The sequence below is a fragment of the Sapajus apella genome, unplaced genomic scaffold (assembly GCF_009761245.1).
Source record: "Sapajus apella isolate SASKATOON/1434 unplaced genomic scaffold, GSC_monkey_1.0 scaffold82, whole genome shotgun sequence".
Lineage (NCBI taxonomy): Eukaryota > Metazoa > Chordata > Mammalia > Primates > Cebidae > Sapajus > Sapajus apella.
The window spans coordinates 8,874,277-8,889,649 of NW_022437022.1; the positions used below are offsets into that span (position 1 = coordinate 8,874,277).

The 15,373-nt window shown below is 38.3% G+C and overlaps 1 protein-coding gene across 2 annotated transcripts in view; it reads right to left on the reverse strand.

Annotated features, from left to right (window-relative positions):
* SNX9 (sorting nexin 9) overlaps positions 1-15,373 on the reverse strand; it is a 110,686-nt gene that overhangs the window by 15,072 nt on the left and 80,241 nt on the right. For both annotated transcript variants that reach the window (XM_032253213.1, XM_032253212.1), the window contains 2 exons: positions 15,182-15,299; positions 4,794-4,924 (listed from right to left, as the gene is read on the reverse strand). In XM_032253213.1, coding sequence (XP_032109104.1) covers positions 4,794-4,924; positions 15,182-15,299 — 249 coding nt within the window. The remainder of the gene's footprint in view (positions 1-4,793; positions 4,925-15,181; positions 15,300-15,373) is intronic.

The following is a 15,373-nucleotide window of genomic DNA, read 5'->3' on the forward strand; positions in this document are numbered from 1 at the left end:
TCCCAAAGTGCTGGGATTCCAGGCATAAGCCACTGGGCTCGGCCCACCGATGCATTCTGACCAAGTACCTCAAATGTTTAGGTTAACTGTTTTCTAAAAAGGTAAATGCTTTTCTAGAATATAAGCTAGAAACCAGTATTATGATCTATTTTTAAAAAAACATATTAAGGTATACACACACACAGGGTACCCAAAGCAAAAATATCCAGTGCAATGAATTGTCACAAAATGAAGACTTGCCTAACAACCACCTAGGCCAAGATGGAGCAAAGAGCTCCCTTCCAAAAGTCCCCCTCATTGTCCTTTCCCTAAGTACTGCTACCTCCTCCCCGCCCCCACACAAGGTAACTAATAATCCTTCTCTTGCGGCTTTCATTTCCTTGCTTTTCGGCTATGGTCTGAATGAGTTCACTCCAAAATTCATGTTTTGATACTTAATAGCCAATGTGATACTATGAAGAGGTGTGGCCCTTAAGAAGTGATAAAGTCACGAGGGCTGCTCCCCTTGGGAATGAGATTTGTGTCCTTATAAAAGGGCTTGATGGAGGAAATTTGTCCCTTTTTGCTCTTCCACTTTCCACCATGTAGGAACTCAGCATTTCTCCCCTTTGGAAGATGCAGCCCTCACCAACCACCAAATGCTGGTGCCTTGATCTTTGACTTCCAGCCTCTGTAAATGTGAGAAATAAATTTCTGGTTTTGATAAATTAGCCAGTCTCAAGTGTTCTGTATTTTGTTACAGCTGCACAAACAGACTAAGATACTTTGTTTAGAGTTTTAGCACCTAAACTCTTTGTTTAGAGTTTTAGCACCTGACCTGTCTTGCTAGTTTTTCAAGCTAGCACCGAACCCTAAACACATTCTTTGGCGTCTGGCTTCTTTTGCTCAATCTTGGTTAGGAACTACAGTCACATTCTTGTGTAGAACTACAGTTCATTCATTTCACTGCTGTATAATATTCTACTGTATGAGGAATCCCCAATTTATTTATCCATTCTACTACTAGTGGCCACCCTTATCAAGTTATGAATACAGCTGTTATGTACATGTCTCCTGGTGTCTGTGTGCATGCATTTCTATTCAGTATACACCCAGGAGTGGAAATGCCGGGTCATAGGAGGGGTTCAACCTTAGTAAATGCCAAACTTTTCCAAACTGGTCTTACCAATTTCCCCCAAGATGTTATGAGTCCCAGCAGCATCTCACCGCACCAAGATGACACTTGGTCTGATCAGTTTTAGCCATTCTGGTGAGTGTGTAGTGGTATCTTGCTGTGGGTTTTAATTTGTATTTCTTGATTGCTAATGAAATTAAGTACTTTTCTATACATCTGTTGTTGATCAGACACCTTATTTCCTGAAATACATTATCAAATCTCCTATTTTCTACTGGGCCTATCGATGTTTTCAAATATTCTAAAATCTAGCCCTTCACTGCTTATATATGTTGCAAGTATCTTCTACTCAGTAGCATGTTTTTTTGCTCGTAATGGCTCTGCTGAAAAAAAAGTTCTAATGTAGTCTATCCACATCTTTCCTGCATGGTCTTTTTCATGTCATATTTCAGAAATACTTCCCTGCTCTCTAGGATATGAGGATGTTCTCCTACGTTATCTTCTGTAAGCATTACTGTGCTGCTTTTCACATTTAGATCTGTGAACCACATGGAAATCATTTTCCAAAAAACTTTATACAATGAAAACTTTCAAACATATACAAAAGAGAAAAGTATAATAAACCTCTACAGGTTCAGTTTCGATAATTATCAACACTTTGCCAATCTTTTTTTTAATATCAATAGTTTAGTGTAAGAGATATGGAAGTCATTTGCAGGAGGAAGTCTTTCAGCTGTGATGGCACGGGCAGCTGCATGTGATGCCATTTCAGTAGGGACTTACTTCGGCTTACACACTTTCCAAGAATGGCACCACCTCTAAATAAGAAATGACCCTTACCTAGAACTACTTTAGTGCCTACATATTCTGGGAGAACTTTAGCTTTCAAGCTAACTGGTTAAGTCTTTCCACCCTTACCTTTAAGGTCTGATCCAATAGCTACTACTGTTGCTTGCAATACTTTTGAGATTTTTTCAACCAATACTCAAAGAGTGAAAGGAACTTTCTAAATGCCTGTCTGCTGTGACTTCACAGGAGACCCACAGCTCAATCTTTAGCACATGTGGCCACAGGAAAAGCCGCCCAGGCACTACTGTTCCCTGGGAGATGCCAGTCTTGTTTCATAGGTACTCTCTTCCATTCTACCTCTGGGATGTTTTTTCTTACTTTAAAGCTAATTTCAAATATAATACACACACACAGACACACAAAATATATATATATATATATGTACACACACATACGTATATATATTTGAGACAGAGTTTTGCTCTGTTCCCCAGGCTGGAGTGCAGTGGCACGATCTTGGCTCACTGCAACCTTCACCCCCAGGTTCAAACGATTCTCCTGCTTCAGCCTCCCAAGCAGCTGGGATTACAGGTGTGTGCCACCAAACCTGGTGAATTTTTGTATTTTTAGTAGAGACAGGTTTTTGACATATTGGCCAAGCTGGTCTCGAACTCCTAATCTCAAGTGATCCATCGCAACTGGCCTGGGTCATGTTTTAAAAACATAATAATATCAGTAACAGCCCTAATAAAATAAACTGCAGATTGTAGTGAGGTAGTGAGCACATTTCATTTCCCTGCGGTGTGCCATCCAACTGACCCAGCACCAGTTACTGGAAAGACTATCCTTTCCCTACTATGCTCAGTGCCATCTTTGTCACAGATCAAGCGTCTACTCTGTTCTGCTCCACTGGTTGGTTTGTCTAGCCTCATGCCGACACCATGCTTTTAAAGTTTTTAGCTTCACAATGAGTTCTGATACGCAGTGAAGTTCTCCTCCTACTTCATCCTTTCCCAAGAGCATCCTGGCTATTCTTAGCATTCTGATTTTCTACATATGACATCTTTATTGTTTTCAGTCCATGAGACACAGTGTTAGAAAATTTATTTACGTCTTCTATTATTTTTCTCAATAATGTTTCATAGTTTTCTATGTAGCTCTTTTGTGCATTTTCTTGTATTAATTCCTGGATATGTGATACTTTTGATGTTACGGTAGTATCAAATAACATCAAACTAGATTTTTTTCTGCTAGATTTTCAGTTTCTGTTTTTGGTGATAAATATGCAATGTCTTATATCCAGCTACCTTACTAACCACTTATTTCTAATAATTTCTCTGTAGATTCTTCGGAGGTTTCTGTGTTCACCATTTACTTACATAAGCTGCTACTTACCACAGAATCATAGTTTCTATGTAGTTCTACACTGCCACTTAGCAAGTAAGGAAACTCTGTACCAAAGAGATCAAATACCTTCACTAAGATCACAGAGGCAGTTACAATTGGAGCTAAGACTAGAACTCAAGTGCCCTGATTCCAAGTTCTTTCTTTTTTCTCTCATACCACTTGTATGACAAGTTGATCCCTCTTTGAAGGTGGCAGTCATTTAAAACAACACAACCAATGTCTAGGATTTATTATTCTTAAACTCCACCATGCATAAAACATGACTTTCAGAAGTGCTTTCTAAATCAAATCCTCGGAAAATCTATCAAATAAGCCCTGGTTAAGGCACTGTGGGAACGAGGAAGGCAACAAACTTGGAGGCAGTTCCCTGTAGTTTCTGTAACTACAAAGTAACAAAACATTTACTGAATTCAAATAACTTAGTTTTACTACTAAATAGCTACATGACATACAGAGGGTGACTGAGTATCCTGTCACCATGGATATACACAAATTCGTAAGACATAGCGAGAGGCCTGTGATATACACAAATTCACAAAGACAAGGAGACACAGCCCTAATACTTAAAACTTACTGTGCACTCACTTCAACAAGGGGAAAATCCTACAAAGAAGTTTAGCGAGTAAACCTCTCAAAATTCCAAGAGGTTATACGATATTCTGTTATTTGATTAAAGACAAAAACAGCTTCAGAATTTATTTCCCAGGCTGACAATGCATTTAGCATCTGCTGTGGCTTGTGAGCTTCAGCGGTCTGCTGTGGCTTCTGAGCCAACTCCTGCTTTTATTCTTTAGGGCATTTCTAAGGTATGCAGTATTTTTTGAGAGAAACTGTGGAAGAAACATCTTTAGAGAATAAAATGATACAATAAGGAGTACAGTAAATGCTTACTGAGAAAGAAAACTATTTCCAATTATGAGATGTCAGGCAGCCAACTTCTCTTTGAATTTAATGAAGAACAGATGATCACTGGCAGACTAACTGGCCACAGGGGCGGGCAGCGAGAGAGGCCAGCATTGACTTTGGACTCACCATTACAGGGATGAAAATGGCCTGGATCTGGGAAGAACAGCTCATCTCTGCCTCTCCCTTTCCTGTCATCATGCTATTACATCGTAAGGGCCGCGTGACTGGGAAAACCGTTCACTCCTCCCCTCACTTCATGCTGATAATACCTGCAGAGTTAGGGGCCTATCCTATTTTTATAAACATCTAGGGAAAAACTGCTGACCCTATTACATCCTTCACCCTGCCCCTGCCCCTCCTGAGCTAACCCATTCCCAGTGGTGGGGGAAGCCCTTCTGGCAGGCAGCTCTTCACACATGAAAAATTTCCTATGGTGGGGATTTAGGTTTCTGTCCCCTCACTGTCAGTGGAGGAAAGGGAAATAACTAACCAACAAATTTTAACTCCTTTCGAAAATAAATTTGGTGTGAATGTAACTCTCAATATTCTCTGATGCCACGTTAACACAACGTCCTACCTTCTCATCTCGGAAATTTAGGAACTGCTGGAAAACTTCACTTTCTGAGATCACTGGATGGCGACACATCCTGGTCATCCAGGCCTGAAGTCTCTCCATGCGCATTTTGATAAATTCCTCTTCAAAGCGACCTGCAAGAGACACAGCAAGAATGACATACAACTTTGTCTAAAATCAATTACTGTCCACACTGTAACTGAAAAACCATTTCTATGGCTACTGGCTACTTGGCAGAAAGCTATTCAGCAAAAAGTAAACCATGGTGATTTTTCACCAATCTAAAAAACAAGCAACACAATGAATGCTCAGAGACCCACAGGTAAGATGCAACAGACTTCAGTTTTTAAGAATGTAAATCCAATTTAACATATTCACAAACCCTTTGTGACAAGAATAATGACAGCCTCAAAGTGCTATTTTCTTCAAGTACCCCTAAAGTACTAAAAATAAAATAAAATCTTATTTCAACATGGATGCCTGTGTCTTTCCTGTAAGTGAACGGGCCAGTTTCTGTGTGGCCACATGAAGTCCTGTAGGCAAGAAAGGAGTGGTAAGTGGAATTTCATGTCATTCTTACAAACTATATGACATTTCCATATTATAAAAATGTGTCAAAATGCAATATAAATTACATACACACAAGTTTAAATTTAGCGTTATGAAAAGCAACCCAAGGCTGTAGCTTTTTTCCTCCATGTATTTTAAATTACTTAAGCTGAAATAGCAAAGGAATTTTTCCATGAATGCAATAATGTAAGCTGCTATTCCAGAATTTATGACCATACTGAGTTTAATGAGTGGTTCTTCCTGTCTTAAAAGTAGAAAGTCAGCTTGACAAGGCTGGCATAACAAACATCAAGTGAACACTGAGAATGTTTACAGACCTACAAACAAAAATTACCATTAGTTCAAAGGCTTCTAGTGATAGAAGTTCCAGCTACAGCCTAGAGAGATCAACTAACCCTACCCCCCAAAAGCAACTCTAAAGCTGAACAACATTGACAAAACAACCAATCAGTGCTCTAGAAATCAACAAAAGGCAAACGGCCATCTGAGAAGTGTGTATGCTTGAAGAACTGAACTTCAGGTGACAACGGTGGAAATCTGTGGTGTTGGGAGGCTGCTCCCATCTCCCCTGGACCTGCAGCCTGTGTGCCACCCCACCTCACACGTATTCAACATGGAGGTACCATTAGGGTGGAGCAGGCTGTGAAGATGGGCAGCTGCACCTTCTCCAGCAGGGCAGGAGGCTCACTTGATTTCGAGTGATGGGAGATGCCCATGTTCATCGGGGGTGTCAGTGGCAGTGACAATCTCAGACACAGATGAATGGGGAGGGCCAACAGCCCTGATAGCCAAGGTCGAACTATGCAAATCCCAGGCTGAGGCTGTGTGCATCAACAGTGGAGACCAGAGAGGGTCCAGGCCAGGCACACAATCCTGGCCAACTCTGAGGCTATACAGACAAGTAAAGGCGACACAAAAGGGTCTGGTAGAAAGTAAAAGCCAGGGCAACATGAAAATGACCTGAGCTCTGGATGAGTTACATCGAGTTAGTTACATCAACAGAGAACAGAAGCCTTATCGGCCTGAGGTGGTTGGACACAACCTCTGTCAATCAATCATAGGCTTACTACCAATCCACACAAGACACAGGAGCAAACCCTAGGAAGGCAATGTAAAAATAATAAAAATAAACAAACATTGCAATAACTGAACTGCCAGGGAGACAGACTTCAGAGATGTAATCTTAGGCAGGTTACTTAACCAACAAACAAAAGGCAGAAACAACAACCTTCATGGAGGTAAACTCAGAATCCAGAGTTGCTAAAATATATTCTCAAAAATGTCCAGTTTTCAACAAAAAATTAAGAGCTATGCAAAGAAATAGCAAGATATGACCCATACTGAGAAAAAAACACGTAGTCGATAGACACTATCTCTGAGTAGCCTCAGATGTGGAATTTAGCAGAAAAAAAGAATGTGGCAGATAAAGCAGATTCTATAAAGATGTTTAAAGAACTAAAGGAAGTCTAAAAATTAAAGAAAAATATGACAGAGGATCAACACACAGTTTCAAGGACAGAGAAGTTACCAAAAAAGAATCACATGGAAATTTTGGAGTTTAAAGTATAGTAATTAAAATTAAAAATTCACTGCAGATAAGGCTCAACAGAAGGTTTAAGATAGCAGAAGAAAAAAAAAAAAACAGCGAATTTGAAGATAGATCAACAGAATATGAAGAACAGAGAGAAAAAAACCGAAATGTAAAATGAACACACCTTAGAATCCATCAGGCACACCAAACACTTGTAATGAGAATCCCAGAGGAAGAAGAGAGAGTGAGACAAAAATATTTGAAGAAATAATGGCAGAAAACGCCTCATATTTGATGGAAAATTAATGTACACTTCCAAGAAGCTTAACAAACCTCGACACAGTCTGTATTTGTAGGATACAGAGATTCACAACTAGAAATGAAAGTTAAACTACTGAAAGACAAAGACAAAACCTTGAAAGCAGCAAATGAAAAACGACTGATCACATGTAGTGGTGCAGGCATGTGAGATAAACAGCATTAACAGCCGACTTGCTGTTTGACATAATGGAGCCAGATCAGTACAACTATCCGCCAAAAATAAAGACATACCCAGATAAATAATGAGAGAATTCATGGATAACAGACTTGCATTATAAGAAGTATTAAAGGAAGTCCTTCAGGCTAAAAAGAAATTACTAAAGATGGTGACTTGAATCTGCAGAGAGAAATAAACAGCACCAGAAATACAAGGGTTAATGTAAAAGACTCTACAGATATATTTTTTCTAATTTGTTTCCTTAGCACCTTTAAAAGAAATAAGACTGAAGAAAGCAGTAATTACCATACTCTACTGTTGGATACATAACATACAGATGTAATACAAATGAAAATAACAGCATAAATGAGAGAAGGAAATAGAGCTATGTAGGAGAAAAGTTTCCATATTTTACTAGAATTAGTATTCATCTAAAGTGTTTTATGATGTTAAAAAAAGATGCATATTATATCCCTTAGGGCAACCACTAAGAAAATAACTTTAAAAATTTAGTTTAAACAATGAGAGGAATTAAAACGATATACTGTAAAATATTTATTTAATACAAAGGAAAGGCAGTAAAGGAGGAAAAAGAAGCAAACAAGACACAGAAAACAAGTAGCAACATAGCAAATGTGAATCTAACCATGTAAATAATTATATTAAATACAAATGGCCTAAAAACCCCAATCAAAAGCAGAGATTGTCAGGCTTAATTAAAAAAAGGAAGATCCAACTATCTTGCCTGTAAGAGAAATAGCTTAGTTTCAAAGACACACATATACTAAAAGTAAACGGATGAGAAAAAAATATACCATACAAACAGTAACCATCAGAGAAGTGGAGCGGTTATATTAGTATTAGACAAGTACACTTTAACACGGAAAATCTTACAGGAGACAATGGGGGACATGTCTTGATAAAAGAATCACTACATCAGGAAGATATTACAAACTGTATGTCTACTTAACAAAAGAGCCTCAAAATACACAAAACAAGTGACAGAATTAAAAGGAGAGATAGTCCACCAACAATAATGTTAAATTTCAACACCCGATACTCAATAATAGATAGAACTAGAAGGAAAACTGGCAAGGATATAGAAACCTGAATAACACTATCAACCCAGCCTAACTGGCATGAATGAAATGCTCCATCTAACTGCTACAGACACATATTCTTTTGAAGCACACATGGAATATTCTCTAGGACAGACCATATGCTAAGCCATAAAACAAGTCTCAGTAAATGTAAAAGGACTAAAAATCATGCAAAGTATGTTCTTTGAACATAATAAAATAAAACTAGAATTTTTTCAAAAGAAAAAAATTTGAGAAATAGTCAAATATTTGGAAATTAAAAGCAGAGTTGGTTCTCGTATCCCCATGCTCTGCATTCATGGATTCGACCAACCTCAGATTGGAAATATTTGAGGAAAAAAAATGTTTCTGTAATGAATATGTATGGACTTTTTTCTTTGTTATTATTCTCAAAACAATACAGTATAATAGTGATTTACATTGCATTTACATTGTATTAGGTGTTATAATTAATCCAGGGATGATTTAAAATATATGGGAGGATATGCACAGGTTATATGCAAATACTACACCATTTTATATCAGGCACTTGAGCATTCACGGATTTTGGTATCTGTGGGAGATTCTGGAACCAATTCCCATGGATACTGAGATATAGGTATATTTCTAAATAACCCACGGATCAAATAAGAACTTATGAGAAAAGTTAGAAAATGTTTTGACCTGAATGAACATGAAACTTCAATATATCAGACTTTATGGAATGCAGCAAAAGCAGTGCTTAGAGGAAAATTTGATGCCTGTGATAGGAGAAATATCCAAAACAATAATCTAAATTTCTATGCTAAGAAACTAGAAAAAGAGGAAATCAAACTCAAATCAAGCAGATGGGGAGAAATGATAAAAGAACAGAAAACAATACAACAGAAAAGAGAAATTCCAATAAAACCAAAGAAAAAGAGAGGTAACAATGATAACAATCAGAAATGAAGCAGTATATATCACTACAGACCCTAATGTCTTTAAAAGTACAAAGAACTATGACGAGCAACTCTAAAACCATACCTAACAACTTATATGAAATAAATCAATTTCCTTTAAAGATCCAAGCTACCAAAGCTCACTGTAGAAGAGATAGCCTGAATAGTCCATAGTTAAAAACTTCCCACAAATAAAACTCCAGGTTCAGATGACTTCAGTGGTGAATTCTATCAAACACTTATAGAACAGTATCAATCTCTTCCGGAATATAAAAAGGAAGGGAATAATTCCAAACTCATCCTATGAGACTAGCACTGCCCTGATACTAAAACCAAAGATATAACAAGAAAACTATAGATTAATCATCATCATGAACCAAATCCTCAACCAAATACTAGTAAACTGAATCCAGCAATATACATGAATAATCTGTCGCCATCAAGGGAGGTTTATTCCAGGCATATAAGGCTGGTTCAGCAGTGGAAAGCTGATCAATGTGATTTACTGTATTAATAGCAGAAGAAAAGCCATACAATCACTCGATGGATACACAAATAAAACGAAATTCAGTATCTATTCATGAATGAAAACTTTCAGCAACCTAGAAACAGAAGGGAAATTCCTTCACTTGATAAAACCACATCTAACAAAAAACCTACAGCTAACATCATACGTAGTGGTGAAAGACTGAATGCTCTGTCCTAAGATCTGGAATAAGGCAAAGATGATTGCTTTCACCATTTCTATTCAACAGCATACAGGAAGTTCTTGCAAGTGCAATAAAGCAAAAACAGAAATAGAAGGCCCATGGATTGGAAAGGATGAAATAAAACTCTCTATTCCAAGCTGACATAATTGTCTACATTAAAAAAGAAAGGCGAAAAAAAAAAAAAAAAAAAACAACAAAGAATCCATACCCACAAAAAAGCTCCTGCAACTACTGAGTGTAGCGAGGCCACAGATAAAAGGTGGGTATACAAAAATCAATTGTATCTCTACGTGCAATACACAACTAGAAAACAGAAATTTAAAAAACAAATAGTACCATTTACAATACAACTCTCCAATGAAATTCTTACATAGAAATCTTTTCTTTTTTTTTTTTTTGAGACAAAGTCTCCGTCTCCCGGATTCAAGCGATTCTCCTGCCTCAGCCCCCGGAGTAGCTGGGACTACAGGTGCACAACACCATGCCTGGATAATTTTTGTTATTATTATTATTATTATTATTTTGAAGATGAGGTTTCACAATGTTGGCCAGGCTGGTCTTGAACTCCAGACCTTAGGCGATCAACCTACCTCGGCCTCCCAAAGTGCTGGGATTACAGGCGTGAGCCACCGTGCCCGGCCTGAAATTCTTACATAGAAATCTAACAAAATATATGCAGAATCTGTATGTTGAAGACTACAAAACACGAATAAAAATCAAATATATTTCTATACATAGATAAGAAGATGAGCTATCCAGATGGGAAAATTAATCTACAGAATCAATGTGCTTCCAATAAAAATTCCAACACAATTATAAATATCTACAAACTGACATTTAAATTTACAAGGAAAGGCAAAAGAAAAAGAACAGCCAAAACAATGTTGTAAAGGAACCAAGCTGTCTCTATCAAAAATACAAAAAGTTAGCAAGCAGTGCTGATGAGAGCCTATAGTTCTAGCTACTCGGGAGGCTGAGGCTGGAAGATTGCTTGAGCCCAGGAAGTCAAGGTTGTAGTGAGCTGAGATGGTGCCATTACACTCCGGCCTGGGTGACCAGAGTGAGACCCTGTCAAAGAAAGAAAAAAAAAAGAAATGATAAGCCAAGCAAAGCCGCAGTTGTGACAAGTTATTTGCAAATCACGAATCTAACAAATAACTTGTGTCCAGAATATATATATTTTTAAAATCTCAGGTTTCAACAATAAGAAAAAAGACTGATAAAAAAATGAGCACAAGATCTGAACAGAGGCTTCACCACCGAAGATCTACAGTGGGAAATAAGCACGTAAAAAGATGCTCAACCCTTCTCGCCATCAGGAAATGCAAATCAAAACCACCCTGAGATATGCTCCATACCTATAGGATTGCTTAAAATGAAGAAAACCTGACACTGTCAAGTGCAGGTAAGGTGGTGGAACTACTGATACTGTCATACACTGCTGTTGAGGATTCCAAAATGGTATCGCTTCTTTGAAAAACGGTCTGGCAATTTCTTAAACATTAAACACATACCTGCCAAAGGACCCAGTCTTTCTACTCCTATTTACCCAAGAGGAATGAAAACTATGGTCATACAAAAACCTGTATGCAAATGTTTATGGAAGCTTTATTCATAATTGCCTTCAATGGGTGCACGCATAAACAAGCTATGGTATATCTAAACACTGGACTACTACTGGCCTTATATAAAAAGAACAAACTAGCAACAACAAAATGGATGAATTGCAAATGTGTTATGCTAAATGAAAGCAGCCACAATCAAAAGACTACATGCTGCTTGCTTCCATTTACAATGACACTCTAGAAAAGGCAAAATTATGAACACAAAGCACACATCAGCTGTTGCCATGGTTAAGACTAGGGGAATGGGCAGCATGAGAGAACCTGGGGAGGTGACGGAACTGTTCTGTACCATGAAATGTAGTGGTGGTTGCAAGACTGCAGTGGTAGCTATTAAAACTCAGAACTGCACACCTAAGAGTGAATTTACTGTACATAAGTTTAAAAATAAAATTAAAAAAAAACCTGAACTTTTTTTTTTTAGTAGAAATTATGAGTATAACCAGGCGATGGTGGCATGCACCTATAATCCCAGCTACTTAGGAGGCTGAGGTGGGAGGATCGCTTGAGTCCAGGAAGTCAAGGCTGCAATGAGCTATGATAGTGCCACTGCACTCCAGCCTGGGTGACAGAGTGAGATCCTGTCTCCAAAATAAAAAATAAAGAAATATATAAATAAAATATAGATATTATGCACCTACTTATCAAAAACTTTTACCATCTAAAAAGTAGACGAACAGAACAATGAGTCTAGACATTGTCTAAAGCATTTCAAACTTTACATTTACTAGGAGTAGATTAAGCAGAAACAAAGCCTCATGCCTTGGAAAGACGACAATCCACCTCCTGGCCGGAAAGCCAGCATGAACCTGGGATACAATGAACTCCCCATTAAGGCCAGGTGAGTTACGCCCAGAGTTCATTACCCAATCACTGGTTGAAATTCAGTGATTCTTGTTTTATTGAAAAATTATTCTTGTGAAAATTTTTCTGACATAGCTGGTTTATCTCTAAGCTTATGACTTCAGATGTAATTTTATGCATGGTAGGATTTTCAGACCAAGTTGCACAGAATTAAAAAAAAAGGAGAAACTTTTATTTCCCTGTTTTCAATGAACCTTACTAAGGTTTTCACTAAGTATGTAAATATATCAGTTTGGTACCAGGAATAAAATCATATTCATTCAATATTATTTCCATAAAGAACAGTAATATCAAAACAAAGAAATCTTAACTGTACATTTTTCATGGATGAATTATTGGGTCCACAGTAATGTCACAGCATCATCTACTAATCATTCCTTTTTTTTTTTCCCGTAGTGAAGTTAGAGGGGAGTTCTTCTATAATCATGATCTGTAGGCATCACAGGCAGGAGGAAAGCAGTGAGAGGGGAATAGAAGCCCTTCTGTGCTCTTCGGCTTCCTTGGCTCACATCCCACTCAGTGAATCAAAGCTCAACTTTCTTTACACCGAGGGGCTGCTGCTTTCTTGCTTTTCTATGGCATTCCCCTGGCTGCACGCCTGAACTTATTTTTTTTTTTTTTAAACAAACCTTAGTATGAAAGGAGAACCATGGCTCTCTGAAGCTTTAAATGAGCACTGAATTATCCGATTCAGAATAAACAATATATTAAAATCTAAAAGATTGAGAATTTCCTACAATCCTGAAATAGGCCATTAATCCATGTATTTAAACACTATGGAGCACACACTGGGCTAAGCTGATAAAGCAGAGTACAAAATTGAAGGAAACAGACTATAATTTTAAAAGGCAGAACTGAAGTTTTCATGGAAAGAAATCTGTATTTTCAAAAAGAAAGCTGATGGAAAGCAGTAAGGATGACAAAAGGAGGTACAGGGAGTGTCTGAGCTGGGTTAGAAGGAGTGCAGTCAGCCCCTCTGGGCAGAAGGCAGCAAAGCCCACCGCTGCCTGGCTGTCACTCCACGGCCCCAGCACCATGAGGGACCACTCAAGTGTCACCTAGGGGACTGTAGGGATGTGCTTCTCTACTCAGCAGTGTAGCCCCCATTTTCCATTTTGCTATGACAATTTGAAACTTTTGAAAAGTTTTCCAAAAACATCAAAATCAAAAACAAAAGTTTCCATCTCCACAAAACACTTCAGAGAAAAATAAACATAAAACAAAGTAAAATACAGAGTAATGTTTTAAGGAGAGTAATTTACTCATTGTATGAATACTAATTCTAGGGAAAGATTAGTCAGTCCAAATGTTAACATGAACAGAGTAAGCTGTGGGATCAGATTCAAATTCCTTTTTCGGCAAGAGAGAGGGGAACCTGTTTAACGTCTCTGGATTTCCTTTTCCTCATCTATAAAGTAAAGATGAAAACGACTATCTGTGAGGACAGACGAGAAGCACTCGGGAAGTGTCCAGGCACACGTGGGGCAAACCCCACGCAGTGCTGACATGTCACCACCTGGCTGTGAAGTCGCAGGCCCTCCCTGAACTGTTTATCCTGACTCTTGCGAGTGCAGTGAGAATTCCATCGCCTCTGGTCTTCCCTGACGTTTGGGGAAAGAACCCTTCCTCCACCCCTCCATGTTTCTTCTCCCTGGGTTCAGGTGAGCCTCTTCACATCTCCTTCACATCTCTTACAGGCCTCTCTGGCTCTGATCTTTTAAGACCTCCTCTCACCCTCGATCCACTCTTTTCTATTTTCACTAATTCATGAATGTGAACATTTTCTAGCAATATACTATAACTCTGCTTAACCTTTAAGTCTGTTTCTTCACAACCTTTATTTTAACACATGCATGCTGAGCCCCTGAGTGCCTACACAGAGTACCAGAGCCTACCCTAGGCTGGAGATTAAAAACAAAAACAATTCCCAGGCACAGAAATAAACTCTTTCTACCTGAATGCCCACAAGGTGCTCTAGTAACACCATGGGTTACTTACCAAAAGATTGGGGTGGGGTGGGGGGGGAATGTGGCACTTTTAAAAAATAAGAAAAGGGAGAGGGTAATAATCTAAGTAGAAAAAGGGGCAGCCTCTTCCTTTATTAACACTTAGCAGCTCTGTGGCTTCTCCGGCCAGCGCTCACTTGTCTTATGAAATGATGCAGCTCATCTGTATAACCTGTTTGCAGTATGAGGGTCATATGTTTTTATTTCCTTTTTAGGCTATTTGAATCAGTCATTTCTATTTTTTCAGGTGTCCCTTTTCACATATTTTAAACGTGAAATATTTAAATATTTTAAATATTTCTTTTATAGGAAAGGGTACTGCAATGAAGACAGTGACTCTGCTGGAATTCAAGACACATACCAAGACCTCTGATTTGCACATTAAATGTTCTTGTTAGATGTTTAGGCAACTTCCAGATATATGTACTAAATGCTACGGTTCTCTCTTCACAGCTGAGTTTAATTACTGTTTCCAACTCCTACATCCTGCTGCTCTACAGGATGTAAAATGCTATCACTGACTTACAGGAGGATAATCTAACTGGAGTCTTTTTATTTGCCATCCTGAGTTTAGCATTAAACACACTCACCTGTGACTTGTTTGTCTGGAAGCGAAGGGATTGGAATGGCTGACCCAAACTTAACCAGGAGACGCTCATATAACCAGTCAAAGTGCTTATATCGGTGGTTTACAGATCGATTAGTGTTCTACAAAATAAGGTGAAGAGAAAAGGTTATCAATGCCAACTCGAGAACATGAAGAAAACAGCAAGCTGCAATCA